This window comes from Sebastes umbrosus, chromosome 16, assembly GCF_015220745.1.
Source record: "Sebastes umbrosus isolate fSebUmb1 chromosome 16, fSebUmb1.pri, whole genome shotgun sequence".
NCBI classification, from domain to species: domain Eukaryota; kingdom Metazoa; phylum Chordata; class Actinopteri; order Perciformes; family Sebastidae; genus Sebastes; species Sebastes umbrosus.
The window spans coordinates 4,069,521-4,086,125 of NC_051284.1; the positions used below are offsets into that span (position 1 = coordinate 4,069,521).

Consider the following 16,605-nt stretch of genomic DNA (forward strand, 5'->3'; position numbering starts at 1 on the left):
GCAAGGCATACCCGTCGGCCTGTCTATTCACATGAGGAACTCAGTGAGACCCTGTGGATCCCAGCGGGACGTCAGTAGAGTATGAGGTCCTTAATGTGGCCCAGGACACATTCACTACACACTGCTAAAAGAATGCGGCCATATGTGTCCCAGACCACCTCTGAATGTGGTCTGAGCGAACAGATCTCAGTGCGTCTTGAGTGCGTTCACACCTGTACTTAGAGCTGTCCGCTTGTGATCCGACCACTGAGGACGCACGTTAATACCAGGTCTGAACGGGGCCTGTGACCCAGAATGATATCAGTACTAAAGGTATCATCGGGTCTCAACAGGTTCAGTATCTATTATTGGCTTCTAAGAAACAACCAGTTTAATAAAGAACACTTAATTATATATATCATAATATCTGAGGCAGAGGACAGTTATTTGGTATAAACTTCCTCCAACAGGTTCCTCAATACAGGAGTTTACCTGACTGGACTTACTGCATTTATTTACATATTTATGAGCTTCTTTATGTTTTAAGATACTGAGGTCAGTGTTACTAAAGTCTGACAGCTGTCTTGACTTTCTCTGCAGGCCTACGTTCCCTACATGTTCTGGATTACAGTCCTGGATGCCTTTTACCAAAGCCTCATCTGCTTCTTCGTGCCTTACTTCGTAAGTCAAAAATCCTTCTTTAAATCCTATTGTTCTGTCAAATAGTTCCTTCAACGCTGTTTTTAATCCATTGATTCTCTTTATATGTGTGGTGACCAGGGGCCTCATTTATTACCGTTGCGTATGCACAAACAAAGGCTTGAAATATGCGTACGCCACTTTATAGGCAGAAATTGGGATATATATATATAAAAAAATAAATAAATCAGTTTTATTTTTTCCCAAATTCTGTGTTTTCCGTTTAAATTTTTCTGAATTCTGTGTTCAAGTATTTCAGGACATTTTGTCATCAGAAAAAATAGTGTCTAATAATGTGGTGGATGAATAAAATGTCAACAATTCATAAAATATAAAAACTCGTGTCTTGCGCCCTCATTGGCTGTAGCTCCCCGACAGGTCACACAAATGAGAAGAGCCTTCTGTGTTTTTCCTCTTGACTTTACTCGTCGGTTTGCTTTTCTTCTCGTGCACTGATTCGTTTAAGCTGAAAAGCCGATCAGAGTGACATGTCTTACCGATGGCCGACCATCGGCTTGGTGTGTCAGGGCCCGTAAAGGCCTTGTAAAGGAAATTCAGAGATTTGTTTCTAAACACATTATAAATTTTGGAAAATAATAACTGAAAACCTGTGAAACGACTTTGAACATTGTAGTACTGGATTGTGGTTAAACTCTTTTTTGCCAGTTTTGTGTTAGGGATTTTTTGGGTACGCACGGTTTTATAAATCAGAATATTTTTTGGCATATGTACATTTCCTCATTTGTACATACGCAAACATTTCATGTGGATCCTACGCTCTGTTTTATAAATGAAGTCCCGGGTCATTTAGCTGCCTGTCGAAATCTATGGGTACTCACTGTTGTGTACTGTTTTTCAACACTGTCTTTGTCTTAAGACCCCTCTAAGTGACAGCCTTACAGCTGATTGTGATGGCATCATATTTCAAATCACATAGTAATAAACACTTCTCATACAGCCCTCTGGTCCCATCCCACTGTAAGACTGTTGTGATGTTTGTCTCAGGTGTACGCGGGATCGAGCGTTAGTGAGCTGTCCTTTGGCTCTCCGATCAACGCCTCAGCTCTCCTCATCATCCTACTGCACCAAGTCATCGAGAGTCACACTCTGGTCAGACACACTGCTGTACAATAGGAATTATGAATTGTGTGGTTGGTTGTTATGCATGCAAACCAAGGATACCAAAGAATTGTGTGCAAAAATGATGATCTGAGTCCAGACAAGAAGTGACATTAAGACTCCACACTAAAACCCTGTTCTGTTTTGCAGACTTGGATTCATGGGCTGGTGTTGGTGCTCAGTGGTGGTTTCTACTTTGGCTTTGTGCTACTCTTCAGTGTGTTCTGTGTGACCTGCAGCCCCCCCACAAATCCTGTGGGGGTGGAAACACTCCAGATGTCTGAGCCTCTTTTCTACATCGTATGTGCTCTCACTACTGTCACGGCTCTATTACCCAGGTACACACACACACACCCTCAAATACACGACTGTGAATGTGCACACAACACACATGCATGCATAGCTCTAGACATGTGTTATTAAAACTGTGAAGTAAAAGTTGAAATAAAAGTTGCTCAGTGGCGCAAGAAGCCAAAATGGCTCGACTTCCGACTGGAAAAGTACCCGGATCTTCCGGCGATCTTCCACATCCATTGGGCCCATAGAGCAGGCGCAGTAGCGTCCGCTTGGTCACGGGGTCACAACCGTCACGCTGTTGTCACGGCTTGCTAACTCCGCCTCTCATTCACATGAACGGAGGAAGGGAAATAACTCTGGATTCAGCTATTAGTGCATTTTACAACTTTTAGGGCCTAATGATTTAAATAAGGGCTGTTAGAGTGTTCATACTGGGGAGTTGATTTACCTAAAAAAAAATTATCCGCTGAGTTACAGACGTCCCTTTCCCAATGTAAGTCTATGGGAAAAAGTATTTTTGGGCCCAATGGCATCACATGATGGACACGGAAGTTGTAGTACCGCCGTTTGGTCGCTACAAAAATTGGGATCAACGACAGGCGCTCTTCCTGGGGGCTTGGATTCACCCGTTGTGTCTGTGAAACGAGGTGCGTTGGAAAGCTCAGAATTTGTAGTTTCCAACGATACCAAGCATGATATTGTAGAGTTTTGAGAAAATTAGCGCATATCCTTTGATCTTGTTCAACTTGTTCTTATATTTACAAAGTTTACTTCTGTACGACTTTATTGTTAAAATACTTCGTAATAAGACATAGTTTGGACAACATACAGTTGGTTTACAGATTCTGAAAGCTGAAGACCTCAGTTTTTCAAAACGGTGTGGCATGCATATGTTCTATAAATACATCATCTTCCAGTGCGACTTTTTTGTAACTACGCCACAGAGTACGACCCGTTTAGAGCCCGGTACCGGGTCCGTCGGGCTTAAGAATTAATGTTCAAGTAAACTACAGTATGCTGAATTATATGAAACATGCCAAAGATTGAAGTAGACATACTGCACTAAAGTATATATCTCAACCCAAACAATTCTGGGTGGCATGCAACAAACAATAGGCTACGTTTAATCATTGAACTTGCTAAGTTCTTTTATTCTTTGAAGGAGGCCAAGCATGAAAAGGGACACAGCTCTATAGTGGTCAAGTTAGCCAAGTGAAAGGAATTGTTTTTCTGTTGGGTGTTGAATGTGCCATCCTCCCTCCCTGAGTTAACCATTTACTGATCCATGTGAAACCACAGTCTGAATCTCACACTGTCCTGCGTGTTCTTCTCTGCAGGCTGTTATTCCGAGCTCTGTACAACACCTTAAACCCCTCGGCTGTTCTGAAATCAGCTCAGATGGACAAAGCGGATTCAGAGAAGTACCGCAAGAAAATGCAGCGCTGGAACCTGAGCCAGTCCAGAGTCAACAGGCTGCCGGTGTGTGCCGACAACCCCGGCCTGGAGCCCAGCACAGCCTCAGTGGTGTCCTGATGTCCCCTAAACACACACACACACACACACACACACACACACACACACACACACACACACAGACTGATACCTCCGTAGAGAAAGAAAGACCTGAAAGTTTAGAAAACACATAAAGATACTGACATGCTGGATTCAAGTGCAATAAAAGGCTATATATGGATATTCTCTTTCTGTTGCACTACTGCACTCCCCAGCTATCTACACACACTGCTGATGTCAACAACCAAAGAACTTTGTTGAGACTAATTATAAAGAAAATTGGACATGTTCTACTCACGGAATGAATCAGAATAGTGAGTACCTGTGTAATATCTCACCAAGCATTTACGGGAACAGAAAGCTGTGAAACATGACCATCGTGTGAAATACGTAAAGACTCATATTTTTAAAGGAGCTGTGTGTATCATTTGAACATGAAGAAATCATCAGCTTATTAATCTTCTGACATTCATCATAAAAGAATAAGACCGGCCTACTCGCCTGCAGTTTGTACTACAGTGAACATTGTGAGCCAGCAGACTGGATGGAGCAGGAAATCTGCAGGACTGATGGACGCTATCAAGGCTACATTCACATTGGGGGGGTACAATGACACAGAGGTGGCAGACCTCAGTACATGCATGTGCAATCAAATTAGTCAAATCACATTTTTATTGGTTTACTTTCAGAAGAGCATGAGTGTCACTGTGTCACAGCTGTAATACTAGAATGGCACTCGGAGAGCGCAGACCTCCGCCTACGTGTGACTTTAAAACACAGCTCACAGCTGGGGGTACCGTGAGGTGGTCGGCTTGTTATTAACACGGCGTGTTTCCGTGTAACATATCGGCGGACGCCTCTCTCATTGAGCAGCCTTGTTATGTCTGTATAACGTTACACTACGTTGTCACTCATCCCGTCATCTACCGCTTTTTTCTTTCTCACCGTGGACGGCTGGCAGCTCCCGCCGCACCTCGGAGTATCGCCACACATCCACACACGTATCTCTCTGCTCTCAGAGGCGTCATCAGTTACACTGTGCATGTGTTAAACCCTGTGGTCTTAATGCTCAGACTGATCGGAGTACGTAAAAAAAATCCTTAATCCGGATCATGATCCGGATCGCAACCAAAATCGAATGGATTGTTCATTGTGCCACACCTCACTCCTCCAAAAAATTTCATTCAAATTTCAAACAAACCAGTGCCGGTGAAAACCTTTGGCCTGGGCGGAGGTAATGATTTATTATATGGGTCATGAATAAAAAAAAATATGATCTTGCCAATAAATCAGAATATAGCATTGAAACTGTTAACAAAACTACTTACACAACATTAGCGTCCCACTGGAGTGGCGTTTGTGTTCACCTGATGAATGCAAGTTCAATACTCAATCTAACTGTAGCCAAAATCATCTGTCTCTTCAGCTGGTTCTGTGGATACGTGACTTTTTTTTGACAGCCACTTTGTTCACTTTCGCTTTTTGGTGCTGAGCTGGTAGCATATGGCTACAGAGAGCTGCGTCTACGTGCTGGAGAACCAAAACTATGATATAAAAATAAGTTACAAGTTGAGCTTGAAGGTTCATTCTCCATCTTGGAAACAGCAGCCTGACAATAAAAAAAAAAAATGTTGTTTTCAAAGCTTTCAACCACAACGTGTGGCCTTCCTCAGTGGATGGAGTTGCTAAGTTGTCATGGAGATGGGTGATCCTTGAACTAAGATGGAGGTTAATATCAAACCTTGCAGTGTGGATGTAGCCAAAGAGATTCTGCTTATTGATTTGCTCTATTTGTGTTGCTGTAATCGACACTCAACAAAGGCTGTTTCTGTCTCTACATGAAGGACATGACAATACTACAGCATTGGAACAAAGACTGATGCTGAGCTGTTTCTTAGGTACATTCTTAACACAGATCAAATTAAATCATTTAAAGGTGATTTTGTCCCCCAGCAGTCCCTAATTTGTAATATTTTACAGCTCACTGTTATTTATATATTATTATTTCAACCCATGATTGAGTTTGGTTTATTATCCTCTGTACTGCAGTTTAAATTTTACAAGGTTGCAACAAATGCACTCAAATATCCAGTGATGAATTATTAATGTGCAGGGTCAGTGACATTGTGTTTGTGAGTTTTACCTCTATAACTACAAATCATGTTTACTTGACATTTTTAAAGACTGTTTTCTTATTGTACAGTTTTACATTGTTGGAGGTATTGTTGCTATCCTTCATTGGTTTCCATTCATTTCTGTAAAGTATGAAAATCAATTGGCAGACACTTGAAATGTGCTTGTTTTGTACAGTCAATCAAGTCTGCATTAGGTTATATTATGCTGACATGGTAATGTAGTTGATTGATTTGAAAATGAATTCAGACTTGATGTTCACTGTGATGGATTACACCACAGATTTCAAGAGTCTGCCCATTGATTTTCATATTGTGTAAAGGTGAGTGGAAACTGCTGGATGCCTGGAATAGCAGAAAATACATTCACATTTCTAAAATTTCAAAATGATTAAGACTGTCTGGTGTTGGTGTGGCCCTTAAGTTAAGTTAGGATGGCAGCGCCTTGCATGGTAACTCCACCGTGGTGAGTGTGTGTGTGAATAAGAGGCAAATTGTAAATCACTTTTTCTCCTCTACTTTAGCAGATACAGCTTCATCTGAAGGTACACTAATATTATTATTTTAACATCTTTAACGCATCTGTTCCAGGACACTGCTGTTTAGACAACAAATATGTGTTAATACTAGACAATAGACAGCCATATGAGATGTGAAAGGTTTGTAGTGGATTTTGAATTAACACTGTCATTTTGAAATAAATACCATAATAACAAATATTTGTTAACCTTCAACTAAATCAAGAAAATTAAACTCCTGATGACTCCTACACTGAGTTTCATGTAGTTGTTGTTAGTTCAGCCGAGCAGAGGAATGCTGGTTTGACCAGCCCGTTCTCATTCCCACGGTGTCAAATACCGACGCTTTGTGACGCCCCTCGGCATGTGATACAGACGCACAACGTCACCTTCCTATAATAATGGCCCAAGTCATTTTTTGACGAAAATAATTTTTTTGTCTAAATCATTTCGTCATGATGCAGGCCACCTCTGGTAAAATCGCCTACATCCTCAGTTGAACAGATCATGCGATTCTACCCCTGTAGTATAATGGCCTATGTCAAGAGTGTGACTTAGGCCGTTTTATTTTGCCTAAATCAAAAGACAATGTGACTTAGGCAATTTTACAAGCTTTTCAAGATGGCGGCTGCGTCAAAAGGAACGAAAATCTACCTAGCCACTGAAGTTATTTCCATGATTCAGGGCTGGTCCCCTATTGCTAAGTGATGAGGTTTACTATAATATAGGCTAGGCTTTAAATATTGCATAGTTATTTAGTCTTTTTAGTCAGCAAAATAACTAAGTCCATGAAGCTAGCATTACAAGTGACAGGCTTTCTGTTAACTCTTTTCTGTCTTTTCAAACAATATTTCATCTACAGTTTTTGTCTCATTTTTTCCACATTACATGATCTAATTAAGAAAGATTAGAATACCGTATTGTAATCTAACAGCTACAAATGATGTGTATAACTATAAAAATTACAAAGGATCCTCTTTACTTTTGTGTTTTTTATTTAATGAAAATCTCACTTGAACATAATAATAGTAATCATAACATCATTTGACCGGTATTACAGTATGCCTGTTGTGTCTAGAGGCAGCTTGTGTACCCCTAGGGGTGCATGCACACCACTTTGGGAATTCCTGATGTAGCTTAATACAAGTGCCAAGTCATTACAGAAGAGCAGCGGCAGTGGATATTTCAGAAGATTTGGGCAATGAACACCTGGGAAGAACGTCGGTTATACATAACCACTTTGGTCACAAAGGTTAACATGAAGCAAAAGAAAGTTGCTGAGGGATCCCGACGCAATTCATCATTGTTCTACCAACTGAAGCTTCAAGATGGAACCAGTCTCAAAGTGTGCAAGGCACTTTAATCCTCTACACTTGGTCTCCCTGAAAGAACCATTACACACTGGCTGAACAAAGACACCATCGACCATGACAAACAAGCGGCAGCGCCGCCGTCTTAATCTGGATCTAAGAGTGGAAAGCATGCAAAGCTTGAAACTGATGTCCAGGATTTCCTTAAGGACTGGTTGAGGGACCTGCCCACTGTTGATTCACACTACTGCAGAAGCACAGAGACCTACAAAGACAAGAAGTTCTTTCACCCAGGCACAACGATCCCCCAACTACAACGGGAATATCAACAGGCAGCTGCAACTGCTGGACTGAGGGCCGTTGGAATACGATATTTCACAGATGTGTTCCATGAAGAGAACCATTCCGTATTCATTCCGCGAAAAGATCAGTGTGATGTTTGTGTCTCATTCAAGCATGGGAATATTAGTAAGGCCGAATATGATGCACATGTCGTTGTAGTTCATAATATAATAGCACAATAAATACTTTGGGCCTACAATGGAATATTCATGTATTTGGAAGGGCATCTGCATGAATGAGTGTACCTTCGGATCAATCATTTTCTGTATCAACAGTAAATCAAAAAGGTATAAAATAATTCGCTACTCTGGGCCAGTATGGAAAAGCAAGCTTGCCGCTTGATTGCTTTTTTCCTTCTTCGCTTTTTGAAATACAAAGCTATGCAATCGTTTTTTCATTGTGAGCCATTTAAACAGAAAATTGACTCCAGTGCTTGTCCATGTGTTCTTACCATATGGTCAGATGAATGTTTTTATAATACTACAACACAAAAGTCGGAATATCACAAGAAAAGGGACGAAATAAGAGAAGGAAGCATGTAATATCAGCAGAATAGAAATGAAATGTACTCTACTGATGTGGGACAGTCAGAGAGGCGTGTTTTGACTGATTATCTGTGTTGTACTATATCAGTGCCACAGTTTAGAAGTGATTGTTGTGTAGGTCGCTGCTCTCCTGCTGCTGCTGGACGTGCAGGGAGCTCCAAACAGAGCCATGCAGCCAAAAATATAACTGTTACTTCATAATAAGCTAGATAGATAGATAGATAGATAGATAGATAGTAACTTTCTTAATCCCAAAGGGAAATTCAAGTTTCCAGCATCACAGTTCCATAGTGCAAAAACATGTAAGTAAAAAGGCAGTAAAAACTTTAGTAGTGCAAAGTACAAAGAACAAAAAATATACCAGATATAAAAATACAAGATGAAGAAGAAAACTGTTAAAACTGAATATAGTGCAGAGTAACAGCTATGATACACGACTATTAAAAAAGTGAATATAGTGCAGAAGAGACTGTTAAAAGTGTGTATAGTGCATTATTATCTGTCCTGCAGAGCGTCATCCTTTGCACCCAAACCCCCCCTCCCTCCTCCCTAGAGAGGTGTTGTACAGTTTGATGGCTCGGGGGACAAAGGATTTCCTGAGTCTGTCTGTGGATGAAAGTGAGCCGGGCAGAGTTGATTTTTCTGATGTAGGCCTACTCATTGTTTATATTTGTATAGTGTTTACATATAGGATACATATATCCAAATCCACACAATAAATATACATATACATAGGTACAGAAAACAACACCATGCAACAAGTTTAGATCAACTAAACTCGGGAAAAAAAAGTTTGGAAAATTGGGTTTTGTCAATTATTTCTCTGTTGTTACAATACTAAGTGGCATTGTATTTTACATTGTTGGAAAGCCTGTTTATTTACCTTCACAATGATGTCCAACTTGTAAGGATCATGCATTTGTGGGATGAGCAGCACAGCTGATTATGTGGGTAGCACCCAAGTGAAATTTGCCAAAATTGACCCACATAAATCATAAATAATTGACCAAACACAAATTTCCAAACTTTTTTTCTGAGTTTATTTTAGCCAAAGTGTTAATTATACTCATTACTAGTGGGTAAATGATAAGAATGATCTCTGACTGTGATTCAGTGACTGTTGTGAATAACAGGAATAATCTATGACCATGATAAGACTTTTAGTATGTGATTGACAAGAGAGATTTATGATCTAGGAATGTAAGCCTGTAGACCTCATGTCTTGTGACAAGTGATGATAGAGGAAGTGAACCTCCGGTTGAACAATAATGGAACTCGTGATCGTGAACAACACCCAAAAAAGGGGCCCTGGACCATTGAGCAACACTGTTCAACAGACATAAACATTTTTGGAGTTTTGAGAGAGAGTGGGTGGGGAAACTGGTTGTGTGGCACATGCACATGTGGCACCCTGGACATTTTAGGGTTAAGGATAGTGCCCAGAAATACTGAGTTGCTACCTGTATGTCATTATTTTGGTACCCCCACCATGGTTATTTTTGTTATTATTATTTGTATTACCATTATTATTTTTAAAGCGCTTGGTGGCACTTAAAAGACAGTACAAAGGACAGTAAACCCACCTGCTTTAGTGTCAAGTAATTCAATGACAACATGCTGTATTGACCAGTAGGTGGCGGTAGTGGCTTTGATATGTCAGCGACTGGCGCTCTTATTCTTCTGTAGCCGGAAGTCAGCGCAGTCGTAGCATAACAGTCAGGAAAGCAGTATAGAACAAAGCCGGCGTTCATCCTTGACTGTTCTTTTAATGTGTTTACAGCATAATAAATGTACCTGGCACCTGGATGGAAGAAAACTGTCTCTTCATTCAGTGTGTGGGTAACACACACACACGCAGTTTGATAGAGGTATAAAACAGGAGAAATGCAAATTTTGGGCTCCTCACTGGAAGTTAAGACAAACATGTCAAAATTAAAGCCAAGAAGATAGTTTGGTCATTCTATAAAAGTGTAACATTATTTAAGCACAGGGTCGATGTAACAGTAGAAGATAAATAGGCTAAATAAATACATACTGTACCTAAAAAAGCCTAATTAATTATATAGCGTAGACACATGCACTGTGCCAAAATCATGGAAATTCTCAATAATTAGACCTGTGCTAAAAAAGCCAAGTAAGCTAAATGATCTTCGGCCTATCGCAATAACCTCCATATTGTGTAAAACCATGGAACGAGTTCTTGCCAACCACCTGACCAGCACAGTGGCGACTAAGCTAGATCTGCTCCAGTTCGCTGAGAGGCACAGACGACGCTGTGCTGACTCTGCTTAACACAGTCCACAAAACACCTTATGCATCCTAAAGGTTATGCCAGAGCTTTATTTGTGGATTTTAGCTCAGCTTTTAACTCAGTGAAGACGCATATTCTCCTGAAAAGGCTCATTGATCTCAACATCAACACGGGGTTAGTTCTGTGGATCAGAGGGTCTGTGTCAGAGAGAACATGTCAGAGATACTCACTGTGAGCACAGGCTGCCAAAGGCTGTGTTCTTTCCCCTGTGCTATTCTCTCTTTTTACTAATGAATTTATGATCAATGAGAAACATTTTAAACTGTTCAAGTATGTGGATGACATGGACTTAGTTGTCCTTAACGGGCCCACTAGGTGAAGTTGCCTATCTGGCCCACACTACAGCCCTTCAGACATGGTGTCACACTAGCCAGTTAGAAATCAATGTGGCCGAGACGAAGGAATTAATCAGGTGCTGAGACAAAACAACATCTGATCACAGAGCCAGTTTCACTTGATGGCCAACATGTTGAAACTGTGGAACACTTTAAATACCTACACAGGTACAGTCCTGGACACCCAGGTGAGCTTCTCTGAAAATACAGAGTATATTTTCAAGAGATGCTCACAGCGATTTTGTCTTCTAAGGAAACTTAGTGGCCTCGGTGTCAGCCGGCAGATTTTAGAATTAGTGTACAAAACTATTGATGAGAGGGTTTTAACCTTTAACCTTCCTGCCTGGTACGGTCACCTACACTGTAGATAGAAGAATAAACTGTCTAGGATTGTGTCAATGGCTGGTAAAATAGTTGGTAAACCCCAAAAGCCCTTGACTCAACTTTTTACAGAAAGGACGAGGAAGAAAGCGAGGAGCATCTTGGCAGATAGCTCCCATCCTCTCTGCAGCCAGTCGGGAGGCGCTATAGAGCCCCTCTGGCAACTAAACATGTGTTTAAAAAGTCTTTCATCCCAAATGCCATCAATATTCTTAACTCAACACAGTGACTGAGCAGATTTGAGCCACAGACACTGACATGAACTGTTTTTAATGTGTAACATAACCTGTCTCTGTTTTTTACTAACTGCTGTCTGGTTTTTAATGTTTGTTGTTTTCTGTGTTTTGTGAGCCGAAGACAAATTTCCACCCTGGTGGACAATAAAGTTTGATTGTATTGTATTGATCAGATCATATTGAGGGGCCGTCAGCTTTACAATTTAGTTTGGAGGGAGATTCGGTATCAGTGAAGTAAGTGCATTTTATGAGTAGGCCTTCTGTGACGTTACCCACCACAGGGGTCAGAGGTCACCACTCCTCAATCCCCAAGGATTTTCTTTTCAGTCAAATTTTCAATTTTGACGCATTTAAAGATGAAAAGTCAAGTCAATAATCCTGGTCAATGGTAGATAAGTATGGTTGATCAGCATGTTTGCCAACCTTCAGACATCATAGTCTAATATGAGGATTAATCAGCCTGAGTTCACTAAAAAACTGAAATCACTAACTTTCTGTATTCTGTTTGGTGGTTTATGATGCTTTTCAATCATTTCTAGCCTATTTGGTAGTATATGTAATTTAGTTAATTTGTTCGACATCATGATAATGCTGATTTTTCAACCAGTGGTTATGACATTAATGCCAGCTAGACAAGATAAAGCTCTGTCTGTCATGACAATAGTACTGTACTGAAGGCCTTTCCTTCACTCTGGTGACTCTTTACAGCCTTCTGAAGACAGCAGGTATCTGTTAAATCTACAGTATCTGGAGTGATGAAGTGGCCTTCAGTACAGTACTATTGTCATGACAGACAGAGCTTTATTCTGTCTAGCTGGCATTAATGTCATAATCACTGGTTGAAAAATCAGCATTATCATGATGTAGAACTACTCGGCTACAGCCTTCCTAGTGGAGTGAAGGGATCAGGTGGAAGTGTCAGGTGTGTTGAAAGGAGTAGCCACATAGTGCTTCTCACCTGCAGACATAAAGAAACAGCCCATAGTAAGGGTGTGAGAGAGAAAAGTGTCAATTACATGAGAGTTCTGTATAACATCTGTAGAGACCCTCCCTGTAATTTATCACACACTTTTTGGATAAAAGACATTCATGTGTTAAAGAAAAGAACAAAACAAAAAAATATCTGTATGTATGTATTTATTTGTGTATTTATTTAGCCTATTTATCTTCTACTGTTACTTTGATCCTGTGCTTAAATAATGTAGCAAAATGACCAAACTATCTTCTTGGCTTTTATTTGGACATGTTTGCCCTCACTTCTGGGTCACGTGACTGCTGTTCTCCGCTCTTCGATTCAAAAGACAAAAATGACAGAAAGAAACTTGAAGAAACAAAAATTAGATCGTTTTTTAAAATATTTTTTTTGCGTTTTTGGTTTGGAAACCAAAGACGAGCCATTGTTTTTCGTTTTTTGTTTAAAACGAAAAACAAAAGAAATATTGTTTTCCTTTTTTGAATTCCAAACGAATTACGGATTATCCGATGATACCCAGACCATTTCACACACCATTATTTTGTATGCTTTGATCTGCATCAAGATAAACAGCCTTAACTCTACATTTGGACTCTGCATCTCTCTGTTTCTACACTCTCACCTGAGCACAAAATAGTGTCCTGATCCGACACCCTGAAGCGATTGCTGCCACACCTATTGATCCATAAAAATACACATTCTCTCACACAGTAGGCTACCAAATAACTTCACATTCTACAACATCATCAAGATAATGTTCAGTTTCATAGCTGTTGTTCATTGTTGACTACATTACGTGGCCGACACAACCTATGGAATTTATCAGTCCTGTGACATTACAAAGTCAACAAATCATTCTGCCAACGTGGTATTGATCAGATCATTTCCAGGGTCCGTCAGCTTTTCAATTTAGTTTGGAGGGAGATTCGGTATCAGTGAAGTCAGTGTATTTTATGAGTAGGCCTTCTGTGACTGCTGACTGTAGCCTTTTTATTCAAAGGTGAGGCCATTACTTTTACTGATACTGGCATCATATGAAACTAGAAGTGCACTCAGAGAGCGCAGACCTTCGCCAAGGCAGGTTTCATGTACGTCGCTGCCTGCTGCTGCTGGAAAATAAAGTTGAGCGGTGAGATTGAACCAGAACACTATAGTTGCAGAGCTTGCTACAGAGTGCTACAGGTATGAGTCCTAAAATGTATGAGATTATAACTTTTATATTATATTTCTGCTGTTACTTTGTGTTGTGTAGCATTATGTGTCCACTCCCATGTTGATAAGAGATTTAATACTTGACAAATCTCCCTAGTGTAAAGTGTACTTTCTTTGCTATATTTTAGCAGTACATCTGAGGGGAGAATCCTCCAAGAGGTCCAGCAGGACAATCTGGGCAACTTCTTCGATTGGCTTCATGAACAGCAGGACATCAAGTGGGGCCAAGAGAATGACCTGTTGCAGAGGGAGATATCTGGCCCGAAAGCCCAGCTCGATAAGGCTCAGGCTAAACGTGACCACTCTCCGTCTAGGGATAAGTCCCTGAAATCTGAGTTGGATAAGCTCGGCTCGATGCTGAACAATGCTCAAAAAGACCTGAGCAAAAAGGACCGCATCATCAAGAACCAGGACTTCCAGTTGAAGAAGGTCGGCTCGATGCTGAACAATGCTCAAAAAGACCTGAGCGAGAAGGACGGCATCATTAAGAGCCAGGACTAAGAAGGTTGGCTCGATGCTGAACAATGCTAAAAAAGACCTGAGCGAGAAGGATGGCGTCATTAAGAGCCAGGACTTCCAGTTGGAGAAGGTCGGCTCGATGCTGAACAACGCTGAACAAGACCTGAGCGAGAAGGACGGCATCATCAAGAACCAGGACTTCCAGTTGGAGAAGGTCTGCTCGATGCTGAACAATGCACAAAAAGACCTGAGCGAGAAGGACGGCATCATTAAGAGCCAGGACTTCCAGCTGAAGAAGGTTGGCTCGATGCCGAGCAATGCTCAAAAAGACCTGAGCAAGAAGGACGGCATCATTAAGAGCCAGGACTTCCAGTTGAAGAAGGTCGGCTCGATGCTGAACAATGCTAAAAAAGACCTGAGCGAAAAGGACGGCATCATCAAGAACCAAGACTTCCAGTTGGAGAAGGTCTGCTCGATGCTGAACAATGCTTAAAAAGACCTGAGCGAGAAGGACAACATCATTAAGAGCCAGGACTTCCAGTCGGAGAAGGTCGGCTCGATGCTGAACAACGCTCAACAAGACCTGAGCGAGAAAGACGGCATCATCAAGAGCCAGGACTTCCAGTTGGAGAAGATGAAGGGGGAGAACGAGGCACTTCGAAAGGAATTGGAGGAAAAGGAGTCTGTGCTCCAAAAGACGAAGGATGAGGCGAAGACCCATCAAGCCCAGCTGAACGAGCAGAGAGCAAAGACAGAGAAGCTCACAGCAGATCTGAAAAAGTCAGAAGATCTGCTGAAGACTGAGAAAAACTTATTTTCGACGAGGATTGTCGCCATCCGGAAGGAGACAGACAAATTCATGTCCAACTATCTGCCTGAAATGGAAGAACTCCGAGTCGATAAGAGTAAGCTCATGGCTGCTCTAAAGTATGCTGAGGAGGAGCTGAAGTCTGTACATCACATGTGGCGGGAGGACAAGTCTTCCCACTTGGCAGAGCTCGAAAAATCCCAGGGCTCCAATCTTGTCCAGCTGGAGATGCAGGACAAGGTGCACAAGACCATCATGGCTCATCTGAAGACAAAGTTTGAAGATCAGCTAGCGAGTGACCGTCTCCTCTGGCAGCAGGAAAAAACCTCCCTGCTGAAGGAGACTGAGAAAACCAGCTTCTCCTTTGTTGCTCAGCTACACGAGCAAAAACAGAGCAGCGACACCCTCGTGGATGCTCTGGAGAAGGCTGCGCAGCAGATACAGAGTCATCGCATCGAGTGCCACGAGTTATCTCTCCTTCAGGCCAAGGTAGGGATGCTAATTTTGAAAAATTTTCTTAACCGATAACCGACCCTCGTTAACCGATTATTAACGGACAAGATTTGTGCCTCACATCTACGGTGCGCCAGCTTTTAAGGTTGGGCGTTGGGCTGTTAAGGTGGACCAGCTTTTCTCCTTAAACTGACGGGCTGCTCCTCTGAGTTTTTCTCAGCTTTTTCAGTAATTATTAACCGATAGCGTTAATCGGTTAAAATGCTTAATGTTGGTTAACAATTAAACTGTTAATTATTATCATCCCTAGGCCGCCGAAAGCGTCCAGCAGACTCTGCAGGAGAAAGAACATGAGTGGACGACCAACAAAAGCTCCCTGAGGTCCCAGCTGGCAGATCTTGAGGACCAGATCGCAAAAAAAAGAAGAGGACCAAGTGGTACCGGAAGCTCTTCTAATGCCAGGCTAATGCCACGCTCAGGAGAAAGAAAATGCACATACATTGTTCTGGTATCTTGTAAAGTGAAGTGAGTTCACTTTTCTGGTGTGAAACTGGTCCTGACAGAGATATGATTACTAATGTGCACACATACACACGCAGTCGTTCTTGTATACTTGTGAGGATTACTCAGTCTTGACCCCTAAACAGCGCTTGGAAAAGGGTTGTTTGAGGTTTGTCACTTTATTTTACTCTTGGGAAGTGAAGTGAGTTCACTTTTCTGGTGTGAAACTGGTCCTCACAAAGATATGATTACCAATGTGCTCACAGACACTGACACACACACACACACACACACACACACACACACACCCAGCCGTCCGAGGAGAGGGGATCTCTCTTTGAATTGCCTTTCCCGAGGTTTCTTCCCATGTCCTTTATGCTGTTCTAATGTTCATGGGGAGTTTTTCCTCGTCTTCTTAAAGAGCTGGGGCTGGGCATCTGTAGCTGATCTGGGTCTGTGAGGCCCACTGAAACACCTTCAGCT

At 41.5% G+C, this 16,605-nt stretch overlaps 2 protein-coding genes across 3 annotated transcripts in view; one reads left to right on the forward strand and one right to left on the reverse strand.

Annotated features, from left to right (window-relative positions):
• The window catches only part of atp10d (ATPase phospholipid transporting 10D), a 36,334-nt gene extending 29,265 nt beyond the window's left edge, over positions 1–7,069 (forward strand). Inside the window, exons 20-23 of one of the 2 annotated variants that reach the window (XM_037796437.1) lie at positions 580–660; positions 1,684–1,788; positions 1,948–2,135; positions 3,432–5,243. In XM_037796437.1, coding sequence (XP_037652365.1) covers positions 580–660; positions 1,684–1,788; positions 1,948–2,135; positions 3,432–3,627 — 570 coding nt within the window. In that variant the 3' untranslated portion in view covers positions 3,628–5,243. Of the gene's footprint in view, positions 1–579; positions 661–1,683; positions 1,789–1,947; positions 2,136–3,431 lie in introns of both variants that reach the window. The other variant, XM_037796438.1, reaches the window with a different exon arrangement.
• Positions 1–16,605, reverse strand: part of LOC119474418 — an 813,351-nt gene that overhangs the window by 666,069 nt on the left and 130,677 nt on the right. The gene's annotated exons all lie outside the window — the stretch shown is intronic.